The sequence below is a fragment of the Typopeltis vanoorti genome, chromosome 2 (genome assembly GCF_054136105.1).
Source record: "Typopeltis vanoorti isolate ZY-2024b chromosome 2, IOZ_Tvanoo_1.0, whole genome shotgun sequence".
NCBI lineage: Eukaryota > Metazoa > Arthropoda > Arachnida > Uropygi > Thelyphonidae > Typopeltis > Typopeltis vanoorti.
In genome coordinates, this window is record NC_143550.1 from 153,053,508 (window position 1) to 153,075,214 (window position 21,707).

The 21,707-nt window shown below is 35.8% G+C and overlaps 1 protein-coding gene across 2 annotated transcripts; it reads left to right on the plus strand.

Moving 5' to 3' along the window:
- Positions 1-1,544: 1,544 nt before the first annotated feature.
- Positions 1,545-11,739, plus strand: LOC150109534 (uncharacterized). Of its 2 annotated transcripts, XM_090413547.1 has the most exons (5): positions 1,545-1,878; positions 3,526-5,421; positions 5,610-5,792; positions 7,785-8,156; positions 8,522-11,739. In XM_090413547.1, exons 3-5 carry the CDS (start codon positions 5,738-5,740, stop codon positions 8,830-8,832), a joined length of 738 nt encoding a protein of 245 aa, XP_090269673.1. In that variant the 5' UTR covers positions 1,545-1,878; positions 3,526-5,421; positions 5,610-5,737; the 3' UTR covers positions 8,833-11,739. The 2 variants fall into 2 exon arrangements, with proteins under 2 accessions (XP_090269673.1, XP_090269663.1); XM_090413537.1 differs by having other exon boundaries at positions 1,545-5,421.
- The last annotated feature ends 9,968 nt before the right edge of the window (positions 11,740-21,707 follow it).

Consider the following 21,707-nt stretch of genomic DNA (forward strand, 5'->3'; position numbering starts at 1 on the left):
TACAAATGTAATCTGCGAGAATTTATTATTATTATATTTTTAACTAATAACACACGCATCTTTTGACACGTGCCTAAAATCAAGATTAATTTCCAGTTCTCAATGACTCCGACTTTAACTAGCTTTTTAATATTCCGATCAGTTAGTACCTATTATAGAATCATAATGGATGACTTTCAAAATGAATGCCGCCGCCATTGTATTACAGGGACTAAACCAGACTAAACACAGTATTGTGACTGCTTTTTGCTTTAGAGCCGAAATGATCTGCCTGTTTTGGGAAGGAGAAAAAAAAAAAAGGAGGAAATTGGTTTTCGAAGTTTAATAAAAAAATTGTCTGTTTAGGTTGTAGCATTTTACACACGAATGCCATTGAAAATTAATATTTAAAGCAAACCAAGCGTGTTAAACAGTAAGAGTTATTAGTCTAGTTCGGTGTTTCTCAACCCAAAACTATCCGGTTATATTTAATTTTTTATGGCAACATGATAGTAAAATTCTAACAGTTCGAAGCAGAGAAAATGCGTTCAGATTTACATATTTTGACGCATGAAGTTGCAAAGAGACTAATTTGAAGTAATGTATGAAAATTTGCATGCAGTTCGCGATTATATTGCAGTTTTTAACTCCAGGTGAGAACAGTTACTCGCCTCGAGCTGATACTATGGTTGCAACGATAAAGATCCCAAAAGCAGGTATGTCTAATATGATTTTATACGTGTGCATTATTTTTTTTTTTCTCAAAATAAATGAAAATCATGTAGATTTATTTTTAACTTATACTGTTTTTACTAAATTTTTCCTCGATTCTGGTTTCTAGCTGATACCTATGGACTGGACTGTTCGAGGCTACAAGTCAGCTGTGAAGTCCAACGAATAACGCTCCACTACCCAGTGGTTGAGAAACAGTGTTCTACTTGCACAAGTCGTTATCACATTTTTAATATAAAATATTTTTTTTTTATTTTTAAAGATAGTTTTAAAATACATTCAACGCCCCGCGTTAACAAAGAAACAACAAAAACCACTGGAAAGTATTTTTATAGTATTAGACTCGATTTCTCAAAAGAATTTGTAAATATACTGATTTGGTAATACAACTCCGCAGTACCTTTCAAAAAATAAAAAATAAATAAAATGTGTGTGTGAAAAGTAATCTAACATTAGTTCTTATGTCTGTGTGTGTGTGTGTAACCTTCCCGAGCACGAATTTGAGTTTAAGCAAACGTGTTAAATACAGTCTAGTCGTAATTCGCACGGTTATTTAAAAATAAACTAATTTAAATATAAATGATATATAATTTAAAAATCCTGTCGACGACGTAATACAAAATCATTTGCAAAGAATTTTAGAACAAGCAAAATCACTTAAAGGATTTTATTTTTTTTACAACTGTGCACTACAAAATTTCCACGCGTTTGTGATTTGGCCGATTTAAAAAAAAAACGGAGAATAGACATATTAATTAAAATTAGTATTTTAAATATTTAATTTATATAATTAAAAAACGTTTCTCGAAAGCATCCATTTAAAAAAAAAAATTAAGTAGTACTGTTATGTGCTCTTTTACCCCTCTGTATCCCCCCTCCCATGGCCACGCCTACATAATTTTCTTCTCTGGAAACATAATCTCTCTCCCTCTCTTTCTCCCCTATTCCAGTCATACTGTTTCCTCCAACGTCATTCGCCTTGTAGTTTGCAATAATCGTTTATTTTCCTCCTAGCTATCTACTTCCCACAATTCCTTTCACCTCACACGATCATTTCGTATCGATTAGTGTACTTAACTATTGTGCTCCAACAACTTCCTTCGCGAGTCCCTTCGCACAAAGAAGAAAAGACTATGTTGATACAATGAATCACAAAGAAATGATGAGGTAGATTTTTTTTTTTTCACGAAGTACCCTGCTAGACACGCTCTGCATAATTTTAAACTGTAGCAGCTTGATTTTGCTCTCATAGGCGCAGTAATGTCGTAATTGGTCGTAGAAACGTGATGCCTGGTGTAAACCGTGTGCTATGTTGTGTGTGATGCCGCAGAATAATGAAGTTACAAGAACTGGTTTATTCATCATTAATTGAAGTTTCGCTCTCGTTAAGTTTTTTTCCTCCCCTTAAATCCGAAGCCTGTATTTTACACAGTCGTGTTGAAACAATAAATTGATTTTTTTTTATTAAGAATATGTGGTTATATAGAAAACAAGTGCACTTCATGCGATTATAGATACCAGTAATGTATGGAGTAATGACACCCCCCCCCCATTTCGTTATTAAAATATTTTTTCAAATCTTTAAAGTGCCTCTTGCAACATTCTAAGTTCGAGAAGATCGCTAATTTTTTTTAAAAATGCAAATAAAATTGTTAACTGAAATAAAATTTCGTTTTATTTAAACTAGCAAAATCGGGACAGTATATCCAACTTAAAAATGCTGGTACACCAAACTTCTTTAATCGCAATAAATAGTCAATAATGTCGCATGAATTTAAATTTATTTAAAAATTTATTTTAAAAAATGCATAATTAATTCGAAGAAATACTGGATCGAGTGATGCGAAAAACAAAGAAATTCATTAGTAGAGAACGGCCACTCTTACAATTGACACACGCAAAAACCACAGTTTAAAAATATATACACAATATCCTGAGATAGCCATGCGCAGATTGACAATGGCGTTGTGATAATACCAATGAAGAAGAAACTATGAATTGGTCCCAGCGGGTTTGTCAGTACTAACTGGTATGTGTGCATTGATTTGAATTTATAACTGTGTATGTAATGTTTAAGTGATCATATTCTTGGAAATCAGCCAGATGTATAAGGACTGTAGTAATATATACATGGTTTTACCTCTACAGTATTAAGGCTTGATATTTATTTATGACGTGCAGAATAAAACTAGTACCCTGGTTAATGCAGTACGTAATGAGGACAATAGAAGACATCAGTGTAATAGTGTTTTGAAAGTCACACACAATTATATCGTATATCATTTCAGTTATCATTGAAGTACACGAATTGTCAGTGGCAGTTTTGGAGTTTTCTTTGTCTAACTGCACACAAAATGAAAAATTGCTTTCATCTTATGAGTTATTGAATAACAAAACTGTAGTGTTCTATTAATGACTCGATCTTTTATTATGTTGTTTTAAAATGTTTGTATCTTTTATTATTTTGTACGTTTTTTTCCCCTGCAAAGATATCTGGATTTTGTTTTATGTATAATAAGATAATGTAAACCAAACTTAAATATTTGGACTTCGCACACTATTCTAGTCCGTCCATTGTTGTTTTTATGGTGTTAAACAAGTAAGAAGATTTATAACAATTTATATAATGTATACGCTGAATAAAGAAGTGTTAATGCCATTAGTTTTGTTAATGGGAGTCATTCTGAGAAAAAAAAATGTTACTTGTTTATCAATGCATGAATTCTGTACCTTTTTTTTTTATACAGTTAACGCACATATTCGATTATTCAATGCCTTTTGTATTCTTTGTTAATAAAGTTCTTCTTACCCTAGGTGGAAACCGCTCTGACATGTTTTCTATGAACCTAAAGCCTTCCCTGCAGCGATACTGTGTGATCTGCGAGAGGTCTTTTACAAATACGCGCAACTTCAAAACGCACATGATGAAGCACATGCCCGAACGCAAGACCTACCGGTGTACCCTGTGCCCTCAAGTGTTCTTCTGGCAGAGCAACCTCATTCGACACAGACTCACCAAGCATGGACTACAAGTGAGGCCTAAACATAATACGAAGAGAGTTTACCCACACTGGACTTGATAATACTTGGTTCTCAGGAGTTTTTTTTTTTTTTTTTTTTTGAAAAAAAAAGTAAAATTTAAGTATGCTTGGAAGGTACCTCATAGATGACTAAGTCAATAAAGTCTTGACTGAATGTCAGTTGCAATTTTTGGAGCATTCTGTTATTCTATTTCTTTTTTTTTTTACTTGAAAAAAAAATAGTATTTCTAATATATACATAGTTGATCGTTTTGAGTACATTATAGTCTAGGTTATTTATATATAGCAGTCTGCCCTTTTCTCAGGAGCAGATTTATCAATGGCCAGACCTGATCATACTTTAGAATCGGAGGTCTTGAGATTATAAAAATATGAATGCACTTATCTGGGACAAGTCCCCCATCCCCATCACTTAATGCACAGTTTCTAATAATAAGTACAGGAATATCCCTAAGTGATGGAGTTACTTGATTTGGGAAATGGAAAGCATTGTAACAGAATGGGTCTAAAGATCTAAATCGGAGTCTGCTTCACGAAATACACTCCGATGGTACTGCATTTTTTTTTTAAAAATCTAACTGGCGAATTGTCTGGTAACTGCGTAGTTAGAGGGAACAGCTAAATCTGAATCCGTGATAAAGTATACAGTTAACAATTAATATGATACTCTCATTGGATATTCATCCAGGAAACCTAGATAACGGACATGTATTTGTCAACATACCATGATATAAATCCCAGCTTCACTAAGAATTTTAACTAGTATCTCATTTAACATCATCAATCATTGATTAAATGTGACTATTCCTTTTTAAAGTTAATTAAAATCCATAAGAATAACGCATAAGTCAGACTAGTAGAGTGAAGGAAATATCTTGTCGGTTAATGAAAGAGATGTGAACATTTTACACTTCCTGAAACTTTCTATAAAACAGAATACTGGAGGTTTGATGCGCGCACACACACACTGTACAATAATTATAGTTTTATGTGATTTGTTAGTCCATGTTAGATGCATGATGAACAACGAAGTAATTGGAATTATGAAGTGACATTGCCAACTCATTCCTGATATTCCGTCCTCAAATAGTTTCCGAATGTGTATCGAAATTGTATCGCCAGTGACGCTACTAACGGCAGCTACATGTTGAAATTATAGAGGCCCAACTAAAACATTATTAGAGAACTTCAAGTAAATAATTAGCACGACCTTTATTACTTAGGTCTCTATAATTGCTTTAATTACAAACTCCCATCTCGCTTCGTCAAATCCTTTTACATGACTAGTTTTTAAGTAAGCCAATGCTTGCTTTTTTTTTTTTTTTTTTTTTCTGCTTTACAAAAGTTCCTCCCATTGATTTGGTAAGTTACAAGCTCAAGATTCGGAATCAAGTTACTGATCAGTTGATAGCAGCGTATATTGTAAACGATAAGGGACAAAATAAAATCACCGTGTCTGTTTCATTTATTTCCAGGATATCTTCATTACTTTATCTATTTGCAGCCCTCGTGGATTCTAATGAAGCAACTTATTTTGGAAACCGAATTTATACAGCGATGAATGAACACGGCCTGAAGAAAAGCTGGATGCCAGGAAAGATTCTTGAATTTCTGAAGACCACAGGAAATACATTGGTGTTTGCCGCTTGTTGTTCTTTGTTTTAATTCAGTAAGACCTTGCTTATCATACGCTGTGTATATTGTACATTTCTCGTAATCTAAGTTTCTCAGAGAGGAAAATCTTAGCTGTTCCCTCCTGAATATTAATTCAAACGAAATGTTATTTTTTATTAAATAAGTATCAATAAAATGCATACATCTCTACATAGTTTGTTTTAATTTTTTTTTTTTTTTTAGTTATTACCATAGGTGGAGATCTGGAAGTGATAGAATTGCTCCGCAGCTCAGCAAAGCGAGGAAGAAAACCTGGAAGTCGATTATGCACAGTTTGTAAGAGAGTATTTAGCAGTGCCTCTGAACTTCAAATGCATGCCACTACGGACCATGAGCAAGTGTCCATGAACACCCACGAAGGAACACGTGAGTGAATATTCAATATATTTTTCTTAAGTAAATAAATAATGCACTAAATAGAAACATTTAAAACTTATCTATTTTAACAAATAAATGACGTTTTTGTTTTCTCAATCCGATCTTGAATACAAGACTATTTGGAAGGAAGGTAGTTTCGTCTTACGGCATCTTAATGCATTTTTATTTAACTGAGAATGAGTTTGTAAACTGTATTTCCCTTTCTTTTTTTTTTTTAATATTACTGTATTTTTATATAACTGAAAAAAAAAAAAAAAAAACCGCCTGATCTGAGAACACTTGACGAAGTCGTAATACTGAAATACCCTTTGGTTAAAAATCCCTCGCCTTAATCTAATCGAGGATGTGAAAAACATATTCTAGGCATTCTCCCAACAGAACTTCTATCACCCTCTATCAAAGGGTTATTCCTCTCTCGGAACTGTTCCTTCCAAACAAACAAGCAAGACAAACCGGATGGTGGAGGGAAAATAAAATAAAAATTAACTGATAACACTCGCCTCGTGACCATAACTGCATTGATATTAACTTTAAATAGGCCTAAATCGTCTTTCCAGTGAGTTTATAAATCTCTTGGGGGAAGAGACATGTCTGGATTCAACAGTGTTTTAACAAGATGGAAATATGTTACTTTTGGTTAGTTTTTTTTTTTAATTGTGTTATGTGTAATATTTAATTGATGCTTTAAAGGACTAGTTGGTTCTTTTGTGCGCGCACATACACGCAAACCGCAATTTTACATACAGACTATCTGTTGTGTGCTGAGGGTTTACGAGGTTAACGATCGCTTAGCATGCTTTTCCTCTCGTTCCAGCCTCGATGGATGGTTGTATTTTAGCGACAGCTAAGTGACCTTGAGACATCGGCTATTTGTAGTGACGGTCAGTTAGCTTTCCTCCCGACCTGTAAAGCGAAAACATAGGCTTTTTTTTTTTTTTCCTCTTCTCGTGTACTATTAATATACAGTTCAACCTTGAGCTCGCGATTTATTAAGGTTGTTAACCCCTCAAGAGATCCAGTATTTTTTAAAGTTATTTAAAGAGTAAATTCTACAAAACAACCAATGACGCTATTTGCAAAGAAACACGCTCTGATTATAATCCTTAACTTACATTCGTTAATACAATTTCAATCTACGGTTTGAAAATTCTCAGCCTTTTATTTTACTTGAAAATTTATAGCATAAGTATTGTGTATTCGGTGAACTTATATACATTTTCTGATATTATGATGTAGAGTTAATGTAAAAAATATATATACACTTTCTAGTTGAAAGGGGATAAAAACTAATAGTTTGCAAATTTCTTTATTTAACCCTTTCTTCTCCAAAATATGAAAATTTCGTGCGTCATATTCAACCTAACTACCCACATGGGTTTATTCTGTTATTTTATAAACTGATTCTTCCCTCTTCCAGGGGTGCAGTAAATGAGTTCGTGAAACGTCATCCCCCCCACTTTCAATGCAGAGCATCCATTTTACCTCAGATATGTGCTCTGTTGCGAGATGAAAGGGTGGAGGGTTGAAGTTTAGTCTCGTGCCTCGCCGCGTCACCCTCCGAATATATCTGCACACAAAGGGAAGTACGGCTTATCGATTTTTGTACCAGAGGGATGATATGATTCATCTCCCTTCTTCCCTACCCAACCGCGCACACCGGCAGCTGTTGTACATTTAGTGTTTTAATACGTATTTCACCAGACCCACACCGCCATGTTTAGTTTTAAGTGCTAATCAGTGGACTCTTGTTTTGTCGCCTGCTGCTGTGTGTGCGCGCTCATGTTTTCCAACATATATTCCGAGTATTCCACATCGAAACAATTGAACTTCTGGTTGCCGACGATGCCACTACGTGCAGTTCATTATCCTGGGGATATACGCGATAAGAAACGTCTGAATGAATATTTCGTATCTTCACCCTTTAAAAGAATAGCGCGTGCTTTGTAGGGTCCGCAACTGAATGTCTGTTTTTCTTTTCAGCCCTCCCAAGCATCCAGCAAGTGACCAGTGGATCGGGAGATCTTGTTCTCACCTTTCCTCGAGAATGTTCGGTATGCAAAGCCAAACAGAACACCATCAGTGACCTGCAAAATCATCTGACGGTGAACACGGGTTGCCGCACCCGTCAGTTCGACTGCTATCTGTGTCCTAAGTCTTTCATCTGGCCCGTCACTATGATCAAGCACTTCAAGGAGCAACATGCAAGCCCCGAGGGTACTCCTCCCCGCATCATTCCACGAGCGTGGTTCTTCTGTGACGTCTGCGACAAAGCACTGTTGAGCAAGCACGCCCTAATGCTCCACAAGCAGAAATTCCACCCCCACCTTGCCCAGAGCGATTATTCGGCCGAAGGTAAGTTCATTATTCCTTAGAGAAAAATTTTCAAGATTTCGATGCGCGCTCACTATCCTTCAATGCATTCGGTTTCTATATCTACTTTCTCAAACTTTAGGAATTTTTAAACATCTTGTCCTGGAAAATTAAAACTTCGAGATGAGTTAACAACACATCCACATCGGGTCAAAATAATTTTATAATGCTCATAATATCGTACGGAAATACCCTTTCTCACTTTTTTAGTTAAAGAGCGTTAAAGCGTATGATGGTTGCGAAATCAGCAGAGAATGAGCTTTCGATTATTTTTCCGCTTTTACTAAATTTTTAATGCAGACTAAAATGTCTGCTTAAAGTAATGGATATTTCTTATCTCCCTACAGATGGCTCTCCAGGCATGTATCGAAGAAGAGGCAGAAAACCAGGAACTCGCGTCTGTAGACTATGCAAGAAAACCTTTTCGGACAGCCGAGAATTCCTGTGGCACGAACGTCGTGCTCACTTCACATCATTCGGCCAGGAAGACGAAGAGCACGCAGAAGGCGTTACCTTAAGCCCAGAAGTGATGGAAAGCGACAACAGTACTCTTCCTGTACCTTCGCCTTACCCCGTGTCATCGCCTTACGCCAGCGGGGCAGAAGAGGAACATCACAGCGACAAGTCGCCTGAAGAAAAATCGAGCGCCAGTAACTAGCTTTAACGGTGTCATGTTCTGTTCGTGAGGTAGCTATAAGAATAATCACGCAGGTTATCATAGTGTTGTGTCAGTGAGGTTCTGTAGTTCCCGTAGCGTATCTCTTCCTTTGCTACCGTGGAGACAAGTAGTGTTGTAGTTGGTGTTGATCCTGCACAAATGGCTTGTCACAAGGACACGATGCAGTATTAGCAGCCGCCTTGTGACCCTTTGCTGATTGTGATAATAATAAAAAAAAAAAAAGGCTGTGTTGTGATAATTTTTTGCTTTCTCCTTGTGTAACCCGTAGTGTTAGCCAACGCATTTCATGTATTTTTTTTCCAGATGTAATAAAACCATATACATGCCAAAAAACTAACCTTTCTTGTCATTTTTCCCCCTCACAGATCTTCTGGACATAAGAAAGAGAGGAAGGCCACCTCTCCGAGGTTTCAAATTGCGACCCCAGGACTTACACTGCCCCTCGTGCAACAAGACCTTTTCCAACAAGAGCAACTTTGATGGCCATTTGATGATGCACACAGCCCACCGCAAGAAGTATCGCTGTGACATTTGCAACAAGCCCTTTCTGTGGCGAAACAATGTATACGCGCACAAGCGTAAGATCCATCAAGTCCCCTCGAGCAGAAGCCCCCGTCCCGTCGTAGCTATGCCGACTTCTTCGACCACCATGAATCCCCTGCCGAGCATATCCAGGGCCCTCTGCCCTCCTTCTCAATATTTATCTGTAACAGCTGGTTCGAGAATGCAAAGCACTCCATCTCCGTCGGTCCTCTTGTTACAGGCCGCCACTGCCGAGTGGAATACTCGGAAAGAAGCCGAAAGAGAAGCTCGGGCAGCGGCTACCGCTAATGAATACAATTAAATATTTCCCCTCTCCCTCCGTCTCCATCCTCATCCCCTATCCCCACTTCCCGAGTATTTCTTTTTATAATTTTTAAATTTTATGATTGGTTGCCAAATTGAAAGTTAGTTTTTGCGTCGTGTTTTATTGTTCCGTTACTGTGTAAAATACTTGTTTGAAGGGCCTCTATAAATATGTACATACACACATTTGTATATTATGCACAATCGTACAGCTAACATACATTTTACATCAAGAGGCCATCCAGTTATTTCCGACAGCCTTCAACATCAGAACGGGTTTCTCTAAGGTGTTGTTATGACTTCCATAGTCCAGACTTTGTTTTTTCTTTCTTCTCCCTCTTATAATTGTCTTCCGAACTCTGGGAAGTTCAAACACACCAAAAAATCTTTAATCCCTCAGATTTTGGTAAGTACTGTACTAGCAAACGGTGTGTGTGTGTGTCGTGATAATTAGAGTGGTTAATTGAAACTAGCCTGTGTGTGTGTGTGTGTGTGTGTATGTTTCTTTGTATGTTAAAAGGGGGATAAAATAACACCGTTGATGTTTCTCGAGTCCAAGAATGATCTGAGGGAAGGGGCCAACTCAAGTATAATCTTGAAGTTAGACCACCGTGTTCAAGAACACCGCTGTATTCACAGTTCTTGCCATCACAGGGAAAAAAAGAGAAAAAGCAATTCTCTTTGTAAGGTCAACAAACTGTTTATATCGAGTATTGTTATAGTTCTTGATTAATGCTATTGCCAAGTTCAGACACTTGTTGTAACTATTTTCGAATACAGGTATATTTTACACTGTCAAGCAAAACATATGCTTAAACCATAATCATAATTTTTTTTTTTCTTTTCCCGAATGTACATTCGTGTCATACTAGTTTGCACAGGCTCCAAGTCTATTACTTCCTTGTAAGCTACTGCCTACCGCCTCTTATCTGGTCAACAATGGATGATGTGGGGCCATGCGGTACCCGAGTGATCACAAATATAATGCATTCTTCACAGTCTCTGTGAAGAATTTTTGGGTTAGGCAGCGTACAGTATCAGCATACGTTACATGATCTGATGCCCACTGTTCTATGCTAACAACATCCCTCCCATAAAATGTACTATGCACAGTTCAAAATAAGCAGAAAATAAAATGCAAGATTTCTAATGCTTCCAATACAGGTATATTTATTCTTAGGACATGTAAAAAAAAAAAAATGAAAAACCAATAATCCGTCTATTTTGTAAACATATTTCTCAGAGGAAAAGGCGGTATTTAGTGAGGGAAAAATCTGAGAGTTGCGACCGGGTATTGAATGCCGTAACTTCTCAGTATTTTATCGATTTGTAAAACAACTGGGAGTTGAAAAATTCAACTCTGGAAGTCCATGATCTTGCTTTGTATCGCCGTTTTCCAATACCTCAAATAAGAATGTTGGAGAGCTATTTTCCCGCCCTTCTTTGTCTTGCTAGATGTGTGCAGTATTTCCATACTGTATTTGAAGTATTCTACGAAGAAAAAAAAATAGAATACCGTTTTTTAGAACAAATAGGCCGATTTAAAAAAAAAAGTAGCGTGTTATTTTTATAGGGGAGTTATTAATCTATGGTACACCAAGGGGAAAGATAGTTGCTATGTAGAAAGCAAATAGTAATGCGAATTTTAACAGTATTTTGTATGATAGATAAAACCAGCGCTTCTGTGGCAGCTAAGTGTAATTGCCAAGAGAACCCTTCCATCAACAGTAGTTGAACACGCTATATTATAGCAAGAGAGAAGCCAGTTTAGGCCTAATCAAGGTCGTTTTTGTTGTCATGCGCAACTGTCTGTGTACGGTTCATGGTATTATGTAGGGTGCGTTATATACAATATTTGTGGACAAATATACTTAGTTTTTATGTACCTAGGACCTGCACAGGTCGTAGTTTAGCAACAAATATAATATTGATATACAAACGTTGTTTGTGATAGATGACTATTTGTACGCGTTCTTGTTTAGTGTGTCGAAATGAATCTTGTATCGTTATTCTAGTGCTAATAAAGGAGAGGAAAACAAAGGTTTTGAAGTATTTTTCTGTCTCAACACGTATATCTATTTTTGGAATTAGTGTATGTGTGTATATTGATTTTCTGCTGAGATGTAAAACAGTCTAGGGTTTAAATCTGCGATTTGAGACTTAATTTCACAGAAGATGTTTCCTATGTGTTAAGCAAACATGCTTATTTAAAATCGCATTTCATCTACCTAAAAGGGATTGATCAGTTTGTTTTTTTTAATTGACTCGAAGTAACTATTTTAAATTGATTCCTTTCTGCAGCATACATTTTTTAAATGGTTTAAACAAAACAAAAAAAAAAAAAAAAAACGGAAATAAAGATGTGCATTCTATGAACCAACCTCATTTGAACAAATAAATATTTATGTCCAAAAGCGGGGAAAAAAAATAATTCCTCGCTGTTTTCATACTTCAAGTGATGCAATTTATGAGTGCTTCACTGTATAAACTATACCTGAAGTAAATAATTTCTTGAACTAATATTTCGTTGGATTTCTAACCGGCATTTTCAGTGCACAAATTAACTGTGGTAAAAAAAAAAAAAAATACTTAATTGCATTGTTATAAAAACAATTTAAATTGTAAAGTGAAAAGAAATGGATGTCCTATCATGGCGCCGTCTAGAGGCTAGACGGCGCCATGATAGGACATTATTTAAAAAAAAATAATTTAAGGACATTATTTAAAAAAAAAAACGAATTAATTTAAAGAAATCAGGCTAAATACCAGATCTTTGGCAAATTAACTCTGATTACAGCGAAATATTAGCTCAAATTTCTTCTGGTGTTGTTTATGCCATGAAACACTTATGAACAATCACATCACCTAAACGTATTGAGTAATACAAGTTTTATGTATTTGTTTAAACCATTCCGAATAGTACAAATATAAGACATCAGAATGACTTAGAAACTTGTTTTCTAAGAAAATGATTACAAAAGATATGTTATGACAGCGATTCTCAAAATGTAGTCCGTGAAGGCCTCCAGGTGGTCGGAGTTTAAAATGCAAGTCACTGAAATGAAAGGCAATAGCCAAAGTCATATGAGAGAACAGAGCTATATTAATGTTAATTTATAACATGACAGTGCATACTTCTGCTTGACTGATATTAATAATTTATTTTTAATACAGAAAATGAATGCACATAAATTTCATTTAGTACAGCAAAGTAGTGAAACATGTTTTAGCCTAGATAAGCACATGCGCTATGACCGTTCGGGTTTTATGATGTCATCTAGCAAGAAAGGATATTGGCCGTTTGCTCGTATGGCCCCTCTCAGCTCGGTCAACCAGTCAAAGTCCGTTCGTGTACACTGGCGCTTCCATTCGGCAGCGTTAGTTTTATTTTGGCTTTGGATGGACTGCGGCATTCCAGTTAACTTTTTTTTGGGGGGGGGGGGTTGACAACAAAGATAACCAGCTGCATAAAGTTCTCCATTTTGGAAATATATTAAATCACTATTTTACCAAAAGAAGTACCACGCTTTCTATTAATTTTTTTTTTTTAACACTGCCTGAAGAGGCCCACCTACCGAAAAATTTGAGAACCACTGGTTATGAAAGGGATCGAATTCACAGCAAACAGTTCACTCAAATATGTACAGTAGTTCCTAGTAATAACACGTCACATATACCGCAGAAGGGGAAATGCCTTCCTTCCCCCCCTCCTGGTAGTAATCCTCAGCACAATGTTTATAATGTTGCAAAAAAAAAAGCAACAAAAATTAACGACCTCTAAAATTATACTAACTTAAATATAATTTTGACCCTCCTGTAAAACAGTAAGATAAAGTTTAAAATATTAGTTTTCAAGATGTTTTATATAATAATTTCATAATGTTACTGTAAATTCAATACATAAATAAAGTAAATACTTTCCGAATTTCTAGTAGTGTTTACATGTTAACTTATCCTTTAACTCATTTATTTATGCATTATATAACTTAGATATCTGTTACTCCAATATTTTCTGCAATCACCGAAAATATATTACTTCAGATATAAAAATTCAACTGAAGGCAGTAAACGGTGTTGATATTAGATGTTACAGGGGAGCTTGATCTCTTTCATACGTTTCTTTCAACAGGCCCCTTATATCCGCACTGTTATAGCTGAAACCACTTTGTTATTACGTAGTTTTGAAATAAGGGATGAATACAAATGTCCATCTCTGATAAACTGCGTACTATATTTCTGTCATTTAACAAATACAGTACTCTGTTTATCAGAAATTTATATTTATAAATACAACGCTAACATGTCATTCAAAAATGACCTAGCAGTATTCCAAGTTATCAGTTCGTTTGATTATAGTAACGTCATTCAGTTACCAGTTAAAAATATGAAACTCAAGTTTTCTCTTGATGTTAACGAAAGAAACTAGTTGACTGGAAGATAGCATATTTGGTAAGTTATCAACAGTATCATAACTACTCTTTTCTTTTTTTTTTTTTTTGTAGGCTTCGCAACAAGTTGCTATTGGATACCTTCTTTTATCGAGTTACATTTTTTTTCACTTCTCTTTCCTATTTCCTCGTAAAGAAATTTAACGGTGTGATAACTACACCACTGTTCTCATTTTTTTCCCCCCAATTACCGTAGCCTGAGATATTTTAAAGTATGTGTGGATTTAAAGCACCAGAAAATGAACGTTAAATCTACGTGCTGATAATACCAATCATTAATTTTCACATTAAAAAGAAGGTAGTAAAATTGAGAGCAGACAGAATTAACTGTAGATAGACTCCACTTGGAGTAAAAGACAAATATCACTATAATAAGCTCCATGCTTCTCCAATTTTTTTTTTTTAATTTAATAGTACAAGTAAGCTACTTTTAATCACTGTTGAAATTCAACAGTTTAAGTGCCTCTTTTATGTTTCCTAATTCAAAACCAAACCAGTAAATATGATTATCATATGTAAATATGATAATCATATTTACATACATCTTAACGAAATAACTCATTTGGTCAGGGTAATGATGACAGTTTGTGGCTAAAGACGTGATGACCGAGTCTTAGGTTCTCTGTTATCTTTGGAAGAGTTCTTCATCTAGTATAATTTGATTTTGATTCCTGCTAATATTATTCCTCCATAGAGAAACTGGTGATAGTCATAACAGTAGATAAAAAGTTGGCTACTGCAAGCATTCATTGGCCAACTTTTTAAATTGGCTACTGAATGAGTTTACTCATTCAGGCTGTTTACTTATTGCCTAGAGAAAAAAAAAAATTTAACTCATATAACGCATATAAACTGAACTGAGAACACATGAATTCTGTCAGACTTTTGGTTACCGTAGAGATTTCCAAACAACGAACCCCAAACAAGATGTTAATAACTGTTTAGTGGGAATTATTGATCCACTTAATCAGCAAACTCACACTGATTACAACTGAACAGAACTTATTCAGAGTTATCTGCATGACCAGTGCTGGTAAACTAGGTGCTCTGATGAGGGTTGACATAACCCGAAACCCAGGATTTCTCTATGTCGTTATTCTGTATGTCTTCTGGTTGAAACGATGCAATGTAAGGCAAATTTAAATAAATAAATACATAAATCCGGGTCAGTACATGTCTTCCAACACTGGTCAGAAACAATAAATGCATACTATTTAATCAGGGGCTGAGGGTAACAATTGTTCTTACTAGCGATACATGGGAGACAATTGAAAAGTGGAACGGTGCAGCCACGTTTTCAGCAAACTGCATAAGAAGTAATTCCAGAAACATATTTCGATAAATGTATGAGATTTTAAGTATTATTATTATATTATATATCACTAAGAAACTTTTCAATCTCTTTAACACAGAAGTGCAAATCGTAATTTTCATCAATTTGTAACCCATTATTAGAAAGTCATCAAAGAATGTCTGACAGTGACTGAAATTCTCTGGGAAAGAAAGCAGTGCATTACTTAGTGGCGTTAACTCCCGTATTCGAAAACGCCGCGATGAGGGAAAGGTCTGTGGGTTCAGATAGGTCTAATGAAAACTTATAAGTGGTCACCAACTCAGTAAAAAGTTCTTTAAAAAAATAATAAATAGAAATAAAATTAAGTTTAACATTGTGCAGTGAAAGGGAACAAATATATTATAGTTACAGCACTGATAGAGATATTTGAAATGAGAAAAGAGAATGCATGCAATAAACATACTGGTGGTGGAAGTGGACGGTAATCCGCGCGGTTAGCCTAGTGGCTGTGCGCTTCGCAACCATATGACTGGGGAAGGGATGTCCCAGGTTCGATTCCCGTCGAAGACGTGAGGAATTTGAGGATCTTCCTCAGCCATAGCCAAGTTAGCCGGTCTTGGGCGCGGGCAGTAGGCGTTTTTCATCCCGCAGGCAAACCGGCCCCGTGAACACACACGGATCTACAGCCATAAATACTTAACCCCCCCATGAGGGGGTTAAACTCGCCTCAATAAGAGGGGGGGGAGAAAAGGGGAGGAAACTCCATACGAATAAATAAGTGGACAGTAAATTGCGTTGTATGTAGATGATGGTAACAGTAGTTCTGTGTAGGTGGTAGATTAAATGGTGGAGACGGAAAATTAAAGAGTAGTGTCCACCCTCGATGAGTCTTTGGAACTCCTTGGAGGTGTCACGTAATAATAATAATGGATTTTGCTTAGATGAAATACTCCAGAATGGATTCACATTTGCTGGAATTGATATTTTGGAATTTATATTCTGTGAGCTGCATCGCAAGGAGAAAAACAACATTACGTAGTCCTTTGTGTAAACACGATGCAATTACGTACGCTTTCTTTACTATTCTGATTCTGACGAACCTTAATCGATTTAACGATGTCCATTGGGTGGAAAAGACATTGTCATTAAATTCCCGTCTGGGGAGCGAAAAACCTTTAAAAGGGTTTTTCAACTAAAGGTGAAGTAGCCTGTCTCATACATATATAGGGGGAAGGATTTTTCATCCCACCAAAGAAGCAAACCGTCACAGTTAAGTACACAGGCCTCATAGCTTTAGGCTGTTCACCTTTAATTCAAAACAACAAACTACCCCTCAGATGTTTTCATCCCATGAGCTCCGAAGATGCAAAATTTGTTCCGTGGCCTTCGAGCTTACCTACGGTTTTATTTTTAGATTTATTTTATTTATTCATATGGAGTTTTCTCCCTCGTCCCTATTGGGGAGAGTTGAGCCCCTCATGGGGGTTAAGTATTTATGGCTGTAGATCCGCGTGTGTTCACGGGGCCGGTTTGCCTGCTTGCGGAATGAAAAATCCCAGATAAACTGAGGAAAAAAAACCCTGCTGTCCACGCCCAAGACCGGCTAACTTGGCTATGGCTGAGGAAGAATCCTTAAGCTCCTTACGTCGGCGACGGGAATCGAACCTAGGGCACTCCTTCCCCAGGCATATGGTTGTGAAGCGCAAAGCCACTAGGCTAACCGCGCGGACATTTTTTTTTTTTTTTTAGATTCAAACTGACAATAACAAATTCATCTATAACTGGAGGATCAGCTTTTAATCTCGAAATTCTCTGTAGCTGAGCAGATCCCACGTCTTTAAATCTCGTGTATGGAATGAAAGAATTTGTTTTAAGCAACGATAAGCGGGTATTAGTGAAGTGGAAGGGATTTTTTTTAATACTCCAGACAGTTCAGAATTTTTCTTCTGCAAAATAGACAAAACTGATTTATCTACATTCTGGTCAGAATATTACCAACTTATGAGGACAGTGTTCCTACTATTGCATTCCGTGCTTCTTCCAGACATTTTCAATCAAGGCAGAGTAAGCCAATCTCAAATGACATGGAAGTATTTTCTCCAGAAAATTCGGGTTTTCTTTTCGCCCACAAAACATGAATATCAGTGAACACAAACATACATAATATACTTGCCTCGTGGACTTAAACTCTCTCATGATATAAACCTAAATAGCAATATCATCTTTACGAAATCATACTGTTCTCAGAAAGATAAAATACTGATGATTCATAGTCCTAGTTAGTTTGTGTGTGTGTGTGTGTGTTAATAACTAGCAAAGACGTTGAAAGATACGGTTTAAAATTATAGTGATATATATATATCGTAGTAAAGCATATAGGATTTTTGGGGAATAGGGGGGGGAGACGAATAATTTATAAGAATTTTTTGTTTTTGTTATTCATTCTTGTTTAGCTGCTCCTACTCTCCCTTGATTATGTTATATTATCATTATTTTGTGTAACCGTTATTGAATAATACTTAAAGGATGAGCTATCCTCTTTTTTTATGTTTATTTAGCTTTCAGTCATCATCTTCAGTAGTGTGTATGGCTTATTTTTACAACATTTAAAAAAAGAGGGTTCCCTTCCCTCCCAATTTGATTGGCAGCTTGGGAAGAAATACTTCACATTTTGTTCTGGATGTGGACTCTAAATTAAGAGTTCCGGAAGACGCGAGTGAAATAGAGTTTGATCAGATCGATACAAGTTAGAGAAACGTAATTGAAGAAGAGAGGGGATGATAATCCCCTTTTCAAAAGTTACGTGCCTCTAATCAACGTCCGTTCCCTATTAAATTCTATCATACTAAATGCACACACACAGAGCGAACACATATCTATTTAAGCACATACCTCCCCCAAACACACGCCCTTCTCGTGATGCCAGAAAAGTTGTTCGAATTCTCCTGAGCAAATTTTCTAGTTATCACAATTGGGTATATAATAAGAGTAGTGACTGCCGATACCATTTTCCATCCCACTACTATAGTTTATATGAATTTTACATCTGCGCTTGCGCAAAAGATACAAATGAATGAACAAGGTTCATCAGACTTTTGCACCATCTCATTACCGATGCCGTGATCTTTTCTTTTTTTATCTTTTTCTTTTTTTATTATTTCATAGGACGATACTCAAGAGTGTTCGTTCCGCCCCCTTTTCGACGGCCCGTGCTGCATTCTACTAGGAGCAAGGAGATGTGTCAACTATGCCACAAGACATTTGCTTCCCGGGCATCGCTGCGGGTGCACCTGTACTACCAGCACAGCTCAAGAACGTTTTCCTGTCCCATGTGCGGTCGAGCATTCAAACGGAAAGATGTGCTTATGCGTCATGTGACTACCCGCCACAGAGACAGCACGTGATGGATCGTTTCGATCCTAACTTCTGTACCTGTGTTATTACAGTTTGATTATTAAACCTGGTAAATACTGACTTTGATACATCGTTTTAGTTTGCTACACATTCTTGCAGTTCCTCTTACACTAAAGTTTGTCTTAGCATCATTTTAACTACTTTCAGTGTTTACCATTTCCCTCTATACAAAAGTAATTTAGTGTTCTTCAGTCAAGCAAATAAGAGTATAACTGGGAAGATAATTTCGTTCAGTTGCACTCTGCTGTTATCAAGGCAGCGTAATACACCCACCTTACAGTAGCTTGTTGGGTCAAGTTTTTATATGTACATCACGCAATTCTGACTTAGAGACTAAACATCCTAATAATATTCATCGTATTGCCTGTAGTCATTTTGCGCATGCGTAATAGCGCACTGCAGTCGAAATCTTGCGGCTCATACATGAACTGGTGTAATAATAAAATATTAAAAATAACATACTTTAGCGCACCAGAACGAAAAATGTACTTGTACAGTGTTTGAAATATTCACTTTCATAAAAGTAGGTTTATTCTATTTTGAGCAGTCAGTAACTTGAAATATCCTATAATAACAATAGAAAAATAACAACTAAACCATAAAAATGGTAGACATCTTACAATATTAATGTTTATTTACTTTTATTCGTTTTTTTTTTTCAAAGCAAAACAGAAATATAAGCTTACTATTTCGAAACTTTTTCCCCCCCATGGATTTCATTTGATGGATAAAAAGCACATCATGGCACCATTAAAAGAAAAGAGAACTGTTTATAAATTATCAGTAAAAATGTGTCACAGACCACGAAGAAGTATGATATTGAATTTAAAAGAAATTTCCTTTGATTAAAATTCTGAAATAAATCGAAGAATTAGTAAAAAAAAAAATACTTTTATTCACGATATAGTTATGTTATTAAAATAATTTATTTTTATTAGTTGCTTTATTTAATGGATTTGAGCAGGTATTCTCTCCACTCTGGAAACATTCATTTGGAATATAAGATTAGCAAAACTCCCAAACTAGCAAAACACAATCAGAAGCTCTCAAATCCAAATTAATATTACATCGCAAGGTCTTGAGTGGGGCTGGTTTCGGATAATATGGAGAAATGCCACGTATGTGTGGGGGGAGGGGGAGGTCATAGCTGTCAACGTAAGGCAAAGTTCCTGTAAATGTACTTTATCAACAAGAAAGAAAAATTATTTTGTTAAACATCAACTGCATCCTTCATTTTTTCCATAAAAAGCATATTATGCATGCAAAGACCAAAATTTCTCATTTTTCTGCTAACAGAATTCTAATTTCCATTATAACTTAAAAAATCTGCAGATGATTTCTTTTTATTATTGATAAGGGGGAGATCATTCCCCACTCTCAGGATCTGCCACTGATTCGCTAGTAGTTAAGCTCAAAAAAGGTATTTCGAGTAATTCGTCCTGCGGGAAAGCTGCATCTCTGTTCTAAAACGTGATGCCCAAACTTTTTGTAGGGAGAAGGGGACTTTGTAAATTTACTTTTGGAAAGGGACGCCGCTGTTTATCTACTTTTTTTTTTCACCGAAAATTAATTACTTACTGGACTAGTAGGCCTCTTTTTTTTTAAATAAATAGAATAATAAGAAACAGCGGGGTGTAAAAAGAGGTGTGGACATATCCCCCCCCCTCAGCCTCTCACTGCCGTATGCAGGATTTAAGTAACGAAAGCCAAATTAGTTGCAGAGAAGAAAAACTTGAATTTTATTACTATATAATTTTATAATAACAATGAGAATAAACAGAGCAGTGCAATAACCATTTTTTTAAAAATAATGTTACATTTTCTAGATTTAGCAGTTGATGCAAATTCTGTTATATTATCGAATTCTATTTCTTTCAATAAATTTTTGAAAAATTATCAATAAACACGAAGCATCAAAGCAAGGGTTTAACATTGATGATCGAATATCATTTTTTATTCGATCATAATTGTTAAAAGTTGTAGTTTTATTTCTTTTAGTTTCCTAATTTTGGGGCCCACTCAAGAGTAGGGGCTTGGTGCAACTGCGCCACCGCCACAGGGTTAACCTAGCATTGCATTTGGGTATGCTATTTTAAAGAGGGAATCCAACTTTCTTTAAATTAACTTTTTCTACTATTATCTACCAATATGATAAAAATTCAATAAAACAACGAAATGACAGTGATGAATCATCATTTTGATGTATACCGATCTTTCAAAAAAAAGATGTGTACCACCAATCCTATTCCTATCGCGTGACATTCTTCTCTGTTGAAAGATCTAAAGATTAGTCTTCCAAAGTGATGATTTATCACTGTCATTTTGACGAATTTCTTCAGTGTCATATTTTTTATTATTTGATTGCATATAATAGCAGCAGAAACATTTTCAATTCACAAAAAAAAAGTTAATATCTTCCCCTTCATTGTTACACTACCGCATACACCTATGATTCAAAGAAAATAAAAAATCCAAACTGGCTGCTGTTGTTAATAAGTCTTATTAAAATGTTTTATCCAAAACTACATAGTAATTTTAAATACAGAAAAATAAAGAGTGATTCTTATACAAAATTTGTCGAACAACATAGTCCGACATTGCCGCAACAACTGCGACTGAATATTTTACGTCGTTCAGTTTTTTTATTTTATTTTATTATTCTTTTTTTTTTAATTCCTTCCTTAAATCGAAAGGAATTAAATCATCTGAAGTTGTATGTCGAGGCCCCTCCAGTTATAGACATATGGCTGGGAGGGGGGATGATGTTTATGCCATGAAATAATTCAAGAGACATTTTTTTTTTTTTATTTGGAAACCTGGAAAATATAAATATATTATATTTGTAAACGCAT

Coding starts and splice junctions, on each gene's coding strand:
- LOC150109534 (XM_090413537.1), top strand. CDS start 5,738: ATGCATGCCACTACGGACCATGAGCAAGTGTCCATGAACACCCACGAA. Junction 5,793..7,784: donor GAACACCCACGAAGGAACAC/GTGAGTGAATAT, acceptor TTTTCTTTTCAG/CCCTCCCAAGCATCCAGCAA. Junction 8,157..8,521: donor GAGCGATTATTCGGCCGAAG/GTAAGTTCATTA, acceptor ATCTCCCTACAG/ATGGCTCTCCAGGCATGTAT.